Source organism: Malaclemys terrapin, chromosome 2 (assembly GCF_027887155.1).
Source record: "Malaclemys terrapin pileata isolate rMalTer1 chromosome 2, rMalTer1.hap1, whole genome shotgun sequence".
NCBI lineage: Eukaryota > Metazoa > Chordata > Testudines > Emydidae > Malaclemys > Malaclemys terrapin.
In genome coordinates, this window is record NC_071506.1 from 281,526,471 (window position 1) to 281,535,444 (window position 8,974).

The 8,974-nt window shown below is 50.2% G+C and overlaps 1 protein-coding gene across 1 annotated transcript in view; it reads right to left on the reverse strand.

Annotated features, from left to right (window-relative positions):
* Positions 1-8,310, reverse strand: part of MYL3 (myosin light chain 3) — a 46,168-nt gene extending 37,858 nt beyond the window's left edge. Inside the window, exon 1 of the mRNA XM_054016740.1 lies at positions 8,071-8,310. Within this exon, the coding sequence (XP_053872715.1) occupies positions 8,071-8,202 (132 nt within the window). The 5' untranslated portion in view covers positions 8,203-8,310. The remainder of the gene's footprint in view (positions 1-8,070) is intronic.
* Positions 8,311-8,974: the final 664 nt, after the last annotated feature.

Below are 8,974 nucleotides of genomic sequence, written 5' to 3' on the forward strand. Positions count from 1 at the left end.
GACTATGGTAGCAAAGATAATACTAAATAACCCTCATCCTTCAAAGCACCATCGACTGGCCTGTGAGGGTCAGGAAGGCATTCTACTCCATCCCCCAAGGCCCAAGTACATGGATGACCAGAACTAACAGGCTGCATTCTCAGCTAGTGTAAATCAGGGTAGCTCCATTGAAGATAAAGGCCATCTCCTCAGCTAGTGTAAACCGATGTAGCACCACTGAAATCAGTAGACTGGATTTTAGATCATAGAATCTCAGGGTTGGAAGGGACCTCAGGAGGTCATCTAGTCCAACCCCCTGCTCAAAGCAGGACCAATCCCTCACTAAATCCCCAAATGGTCCCCTCAAGGATTGAACTCACAATCTTGGGTTTAGCAGGCCAATGCTCAAACCACTGAGCTATCCCTCCCCCAGATAGCATAGCTTCTCTGAAGCTAATCGGCTTCCCATTGACTTCAATAAGAGCTGGATGGGGCTGTAGATGCACGCCAGGTCCTTTGCAGGAGCAGATTCTGAGCATTATTAGACATGAGTTATCATTAGATTAATGACATCAGTGTCCTGATCCGGACACAGCTCTATCCCTGCACTCCTGCTTTACCGAACATTCCTGTTGTGACTAGAACCTTAAAAGCCACCGGCCTCACCTGGCTGACACCACCTCGGCAATGCAGTGGTAGCAATCTCAGCACATCCTGACTGAGCTCGGACAGCGACTTGAAAGCAAAACCCGAAAAAAAGATTTACAAACAGGGGGCAGCTATAATGCTAATACTTAGAGCTCTGCAAAACTTTTGTACCAAACTGAGATGCCAGGTGAGACTCTGAAAGCAGGTTAAACTCACCCACCTCTGAGTTTCATTACAGAGCTAAAATTCAAGCCAGAAACGATGATGATGAGAATCATATAAGTATGAGAGAGAGAGAAATGGGTACCTATGGAGATGATAGAGAATTAGGTGGATAGATGGACATGTATGTATGGGGATAGATGGATGGACAGGTATGCTTAGGGATAGATAGATAAATAGATAGATAGAGGGGGTGTATGGGGATTAGATAGATATGGTGCATGGGGATAGATAGAGGGGGTGTATGGGGATGGAGAGATAGCTGATGGAGAGAGGCGGGGGTGTATGGGGAGAGGGGGGGTGTATGGGGATTAGATAGATATGGTGTATGGGGATAGATAGATAGAGGGGGTGTATGGGGATAGATAGATAGATAGATAGATAGATAGATAGATAGATAGATAGATAGATAGAGGGGGGGAATGGGGATAGATAGATATGCCAGATTCAAGTCAACCCAAGCCAGCTGCTCAGAAGGGAGAGAGGGGGGAAAAGGTGCATTCTCAGATAATTAAAAGCCCACCAGTCCCCAGCCTGATGGAGGACAGTCTGTACCTCTGGCGTTACAGGCGCTGTGATAAATAAAGGGGTGAACAAAAGAGCAAAGCTGCCTTTAGAACTGTCCTGTGACTGTCTAGTGTTTCAATTATCTCTGCTGCTGGGATCCATCCGTAAGCGCCAGAGTAAATTACTAATAGGGTATTCTAAGCATGGCATGGGCTGTACTGCATACATAAAACAGACCCAGTCTTGGCTGCAGGCTCCTGAATGCTGAGGGACAACCGGCTGGAGGTAATTGAAGACAATAGCCCTTCGCCGCAGAGGAGGCTTGTGAGAGGAAACAGAGATTGTGTTGACAGGCCAGATCTGGATTCCTCTTGCTGAGATGCCCCCTCCCTGGGTGTGTACGCTGTGTGCAACATCACACTTTCCTGCCTCCTGTTACAGAAAGGAGACACAGCGGGGGGAGGGAGAAAGACCCTTCCATTTATAGAAGACAAGAGCAGAAGGGAGGCAGGCCTCAGCTGTGGTATATGCCGAGGGTGGCGGCTGGACCCTGATAGAACACTGCCCGATCCAAGGCCCATTGAAATCAACGGAAAAACATCAGTGAACTTTGGCCCAGGCCAAAACGTCAGCAAAGATTGCTACTCAAAGACTGCCACTCAAAGATTGCGACTCAAACTTCTTTTTGCTCAAACGCTCAGGGGGAAAACATCACTACCAGGCAGAGGAAATAAAATGTCAGCCTAACAGGTGACCACTGCAACTTATAAGTGTGTGAGCAGAGGAGGCTATAAGGAAAATTGCTCTTCAAGTATAAATCCACTGGACAGCACCGTGCACCAGTAATAATAATGGGGGTGATAATTAAAAATATATTACCTAGGAGAGAGGAAAGGGGGAGGAATGAAAAGCAATGGGAGAAAGAAAGGCCAGACTATAGCCAATCTCTGGAGACTATAAAAAGTTTCCACCTCCTTCTTGAGCCAGATCAAGCCAGAACCCCAATGAGATTCATGTCTTCTGGCATCCTGAAAGATGCCCTGTGCCCCAAGGTGGGTAAGACCACGTCTCTACCTTTTGCCCAGCCAGAAGCATACTCTCTACCTCTTCAAGGATGACCGTGCCAGTGCCCACGTGTGCTGCATGGGATATCCAGGGTGAATCCCTTCGGAGTCAGAATTTTAGTTCATAGAATCATAGAAGATCAGGGTTGGAAGGGACCTCAGGAGGTCCCACCCTCTGCTCAAAGCAGGACCAACGGCGTAGTTGCTACACCCTTCCTGACATTACACAGAGCACCATATAGCCCGTGCAATAGGACTGGGGGAGCAGAGAGGGTGTCTAACACATGCACTGTTTCAGTGTCCTATTCTGACATGGTGGGAAAAGTGACACAAATGTGACCTATTTTCCAGCTTTTCCCAGTGAGGAAATACACAGATCCTTTCTTTCCCTTCTGGCCCACAAACTCTTATGATTATGGCCCTCGCTCAGCCAATTTTGAAGCGCGTGCCCAACTCCAAGCACGTGAGTTGTCCCATTGAGCAAGATCGCGCAAGTGATCCTGGGTGCCCGTCTTGAGACGCCAGAAAGGGGCCTGATTCTCAGAACGTGCTAAGAAATCACCCTCGGAACCTCACTCTCTGCTGAGGTCCTGGCCCACCATTTGGTAATGATTTAAAGTGGTTATCAGCTGATGGCTGTTGAGTGACTGATATGAGCAGAGCTGGTGGGTCTCAGGACATCTCTTGTGGGTTCATATCTGTAGCGGGGCCGTTACCTGGCTCCTAGGGGAAAAGGCTGATTGGGGAGGCAGTCACAGCTGTGGTCACACCCAGTCAGGCCACAGCTGGCCCTGATATAAGGGCTAAGGGAGGAGTTAGGTGAGTCTCACTCCAGTTTGGAGTGGGAAGGACCCAGCTGCCTGGGAGCACCGGGTACCTTGGGCAGAGCAGTGCTGGGGAAGGGCAAGGGCTGAGGCCTTGTTAAAGGCCTAAGGAGGTACTGGGGCTGCAGAGATGCAGGCCGGGATTAGGCAGAGGCAGCCGGTCCAACCCCCTTGCCAATGATGAGTGGCCATTACAGACTGCCGTTTGCCCCAGTGAGCGGGGGCTAGATGACGACTGGCAGTAGCCACTGAGGCAAGGTGGGTATAGGGGATTAGGGGTCCCCTGGGAGGGGATACCCCAAGTGAGGGGGCACTGCTGAGAGGCAGAACCCCAAGGGTAAGGGGTACCAGGGTCCAGGAGTGACACAGGGCCTGAGGCAGGAGAGTGCTGCGGAGCTGGAAGAGCTAATTCCTGGACTGACCAGCAGGAGGCGCTGCGGCGGTGAGTGCGCGACATGTTACAATGTCCCAAAGGCAACCTTCTCAACGGGCCCTAATTGGTCTCGTCCAAGGCAGGTTCAGCAGAGATGCCAAAGAATGACAGTGGCTAGAGAATGTATGCAGTGTAGTTGTAGCCATGTTGGTCCTATAAATGAATAAAATTCAGTTCTCCTCTCATTCTAGGGTGGACCATGTGGATCAGGGTTAAGGCATGGTAATGGACAGTGGGGAAGAAGCCAGCACTTTTGTTGCCCATTCTGCTCAATAGAGACAGGGCTCCAGATCCCAGGGCTGCCAATCTGCCAGCTTTCAGGACATCCCAACCTTAATTCCAACCGGTGGCTTTTTTCGGGCCACAGAAGCCCCCTTTGCATTTTCTTGTGCAATCAGTACATTTACCCTTTTCAAACAAGCCCCATTCCTCAGCCCCACACACCTGTCACTGGCTATTTAGGATTCTAACTGTGGCCAGCATACAAAATCTCTCTCGTGCGCGCACACAAACACACACACACAGCCTCTATCCGGCTCACATGTGCACACAAACCCACCCTCACAGGTTGAAATCTTCTTGCAACCCCTACGCGCACACAACCCCCACACCCCTCCCGCTTCTTGTCCATCTGAGTCTGCCTCTCCTCCTCTACCCTGCCAGGGCACAGCACGGGCTCTCCGAATGCTCTCCGTGCCTGTGACCTGAACCCACGCCTCTGAGAATTGGTAGGGAACTCATCTTCCCTGTCACCCGCTGCAGTATCTGCTTCACTCCCTCATGGCTGCAGCAGTCCCGGAGCCTTAAAATCCTTCCTTTCCTGCCAAAAGAGGAAGGGAGCTTTTTAACCAGAAACTCAAAGTTATACCAAGGGGTGCGACCTGCAAGGCAAGAAATCCCTGCAGGAGAGATGGGTTTTCAAGGTTCTAGGACGGTAGGCGCCCAGTGAAAATAAACCACGTCCATCCCGTCTCCAAGACACGTACGTTCATGAATATTGTTACGATGGGTGTATTGAATGGAGACATCTGACCAAGCTTCTGGAATTGTGACCATTAGCCCAGCCCTTCTAGCTCCCTGCATAGACCTAGTGGGTGTTGGTCCTGCTTTGAGCAGGGAATTGGACTAGATGACCTCCTGAGGTCTCTTCCAACCCTAATCTTCTATGACCTACTGCACGTGGTCTTCGGACTCAGAATCCCCAGGACTCTTCACAGGCACCACTCTGGGGCCAAATCCTGCCTCAATTTATACCCTGTGCAATCCATGGGAGCAGAATGCAGGACAAAATTTGGCCCCCTGCTACATTAGGAGCACGCTACAGGGAATGAAGGCAGTTTGTGCTGTGTGTATAAAGAACTCAATGTTCTGGCTCCAGAACGTACGAAGGACAATTCATCCCTCAGAAGCGGGAGGCTCGGGCGCAGATTTATCAATGCCAAGAGACTGTGCAGAAAGTTCATGGTATTGGTCACAATGAGACAAAATCCAGGGAAGGGCTTATGTTCTTCATGGGCCCAGTCCAATGCCCACCGAAGTAAACGGAAACCTTTCCACTGACTTCAATGTGCTTTTGATCCCATCTAATGTCCTTTCCAGTACCAAAGTGTCCGACCAAATCCTGCGCTCCCATCCACCACTACAGCTCCTGAATCACTCCATTGACTTAAATGGAGTTACTCCAGTTTTACACTAATGTAACAGAGACAAGAATACAGGGCTTGATCCTGAACCCATTAAAGTCAATGGCAAAAGTCCCATTCATTTCCAGAGTGCAAGATCAGGCTTTTAGTCCATTATTTATTACGATAGAATCTAGAGATAGAAAAGACCATTTATCTCAGGCCCCGAGTATCAGAGTAGCTACGCGCCCTGTTGTGCATTTACTGATGTTTAGCCAGTCTAGTTCTAAACATGCCAAGTAAGGGTTTTCAGTTGGTTCCCGTGGAGACCATCCCACAGACCGATAGATCTCACCACTGGGAAGTTTTTACATTTTCCCACCAAAAAAATGGCCTTTTTCCCTTTTATAAAAAATGTCGTATTTGAAAATTCTGGTCTGGGAGGATGAAAGATCATTCCGATGGAGAAAAGGTACAGCGCATTTATTTTAAAATGAAAAATCGGCCCATTTGGAAAACTAGTGGCACGGAACTATGTTCAGAAGTTATGAAAAGTCGGTGAATTTCAAATATGTATATTTTTGGAATGTACTGATGCCCATCTCTCTAGCCTACTAATATGGCTCTCATTACTGTAGAACTGAGCGCCTTGTAGCCTTTAATGTATTGAGGATCAGAACGCACCACGAGGTAGGCCGGTGCGGTTATCCCCATTGTAGAGATGGGGAACTGAGGGACAGAGAGGCTAAATGACTTGTCCAAGGTCCCACAGGAAATCTGTGGCAGAGCATGGACTGGAACCTACCCCTCCAAAGTCCTAGGCTAAACTCATAACCACCATCATTAGAGTCCTTTTATGCCTGTTTGTCCTCTCTCTTACTAGGATGCTATAGGTCTCCTCTTCCTGGTCTGCCATTTGCAGACACTTATGTCTGGGGCCCTTGCTATGTGAAAGAAACCAGAGGAGGTCCCAGCCCAGCTCTTCCTTTCTCGGAAACCCTCAGCTGGAATGTGGGGTGACAATCTCTCTGGGGAGCAAAGCACCCGCCATGTTCTGCTGCTCCGCCTGTGGGCCAAGTTGCTCTGAGCTGAACGAGTACCCCACATGGGCAGCAGAGTGACCCAGTCATGTCCTCTGGCGTTCCCCGGCTCTTTTATGTGCCTTGACTTTTTAACTAGGAGGAAAGGCTGCTGGAGGTATTGTCCTCCTTCTCTCCCCCCTCCCCCCGCCCCACACACATCTGATAGTTAATCAATGCCTCTTTAGAGAAGCCGGGCCGGATCCTCAGGTGGTGTGAATCAGCATGGCTCCATTCACCTCAGTCAAACTATGCCAATGTGCAACAGCTAAGGGTCTGGCCCCATGGACTTTGTACCACCGCTGAGAATCTGACTCCATTCCTTCAATGGAGTGACACCAACATACACCAGCTGAGAGGCTGTCCTGCTCCAGGTTTTTTTGCCCCCGGACTTACCCATTTTATCACCGTGGCCTTAAAATCTTCTGCTGGTCCTAAATGCAGACAGTCCTTGGGACACTTCCCAAGCAACACGTTGTATCATTATGAAAGCAATGGGCCCGATCCTCAGCGGTTGCACCTTGGCATCGTTTTAAATCAGTCCGTGGAAATATTCTGATTTATACCACCTGAGGATCGGGCTCACGTTCCCACCAGAGTTCGCTGTAGGAATGGCCACGGTGGGTCCTTCATTTCCTCGCTCAAAAGCAAACCCTTTGCAAAAGGCAGACAGACCTGGCCCTGCCTGGTGGCCTCCGTCTGTTGCGTAGCCATTAACGCGCAAAGGGTGTGAGAAAGTGATTCCTAAAGACATCTAGGGGGCGTCTGGATTTCAATCCGGCCCAGAAAGAGCGAAGTGTAAATGTAGCTGCCCCGCCTTCAAATCTTTCTTTCTTTCGGTCATTTTGTATGACTCGATGGGGCCAACCCTCCGGTAATTCATCTCTGACATGGACATGTGGCTGCGTTCTTGCTCTCTTTCTCAGTCTGGGCCAGATCCTCGGCTGGTGTAAACAACCCCCGCTGAAGTCAATGCAGCGACACTGATTAACACCAGCTGAACATCTGGCCCTCTCTGTGCTAGATAGGACAGGAAATACACACCAGCACAGGCATATGAACACGCCTTAACCAAATACTCAAGGGATCTACAGGATCAGCTGTGTAACAGAGATGATCTAAGAAAGGTAGAATGGAATTAGGCTCCTTGCACTTGGTTATCCTTTGGGGCAGTCCCTTAAGGCAGCAGGATGCTTGGTATGCATGGCCTTTCGCCCGGGTTTCTCTCTGCATACCTAGCATACGTGCACACTGAAGCTTCATACGCCACTGTGTCGTGCTGCTCTTAGAAACCGTGGGTGGATTTACTCACTTGCTTTAAGGCAAACAAGTCTTTTCTATTGGCCCGGCAAACCCCGTTGCGTCAGATTTCCCATCCCCGGGTGGAAAGGCGGAAGGGGACGGAGTTGCCTCTAACCGTGCCTGCTGCGGGGAAGGGGATCAAAGGGGACCCTTGTCAAATAGAGTTCAGCCCTAGGAGTTTGATTATGTTGCTCATCTGCAGATTTGACTCCCAGAGCTGACTCTAGGGCACAGCCCCTTTGCTGCCCACCTCCCACAGCGGGACCTGGCCAAGTGACAAAGGGTAACACCAGATAGGCTAGGCCCTAACCTCGTAATGCCCAGAAGGCAACAACCCTGCTCCAAACAGCTCTGACCGCTCCTCCTGCACTAGGTCGAAAAGATACCTACTTGGATGTTAGCTGGGTCAAACGGGACTTCCTTGGGGGGCTCCGGCTCTGGTGGTGGCGCTGGCTTAGGTGCTGCCTTCGGTTCCTCTTTCTTTGGTTCGGGCTTCTTTGGCTCGGGCTTCTTGGGGGGCATGTTGCTTGTTCGACTGTTTTACAAAGAGGGAAAAAAAGAGAGGGAGAGAGAGACAGAGTAGAGGTGGCGGCTCAAGGATAAAGCAGAGCACAAGTCACTCCTCCAGCGGAGGTCTTTATCCCTGCCGGTCCCTTAATGTCACACATTGTGTCATTCACCCAGCCCATCACATGCCAGGGCCCACAATAGGGGCACTGCTATAAAAGGACAAGACAGTTCCCCTGCTATTTTAGAGCAGTCGGTTATGGCATTGTTATGAATTAGCACTTAAATGGAAAGAGAGTTTAGGGATTTTAGGCATGAGGTTGGAGCTTGATCAAATTTTTCAGGGGGGGGGGCGTGTAGGGGAGCGGGGGAGTGGATTACACTGCAGGTTCCCATCTCTTTGTTGTGTGTCCACCGGACTCTGCCAGGTACCTTTAAAGCTCACTTGTTGCCGAGTGAGCAGCTCTTCCAGCAGTGACGGAGCTCTGTGCCTTTGCTGTACTGTACTTAGTTGATTGTCAGTCTCAGTTCCCATCTGAGACAAGACCGGGCTCAACTTTAGATGTCAGCGCTCTGATTCCTAAGAGAGGATAAGGCAAAACGGGTCCATCCACACTGCAGTTAGACACCCGTAGGCCAGCTGACTTGGGCTTGGGCCGCTTAACTGCGGTGTAGACGGTGGGCTCGGGCTGCAGCCTGAACTCTGGGACCCTCCCACCCTGCAAGGCCTTAGAGACAGGACTCCAGCCCAAGCCCGAACATCTACACCGCAGTTAAACGGCCCCAT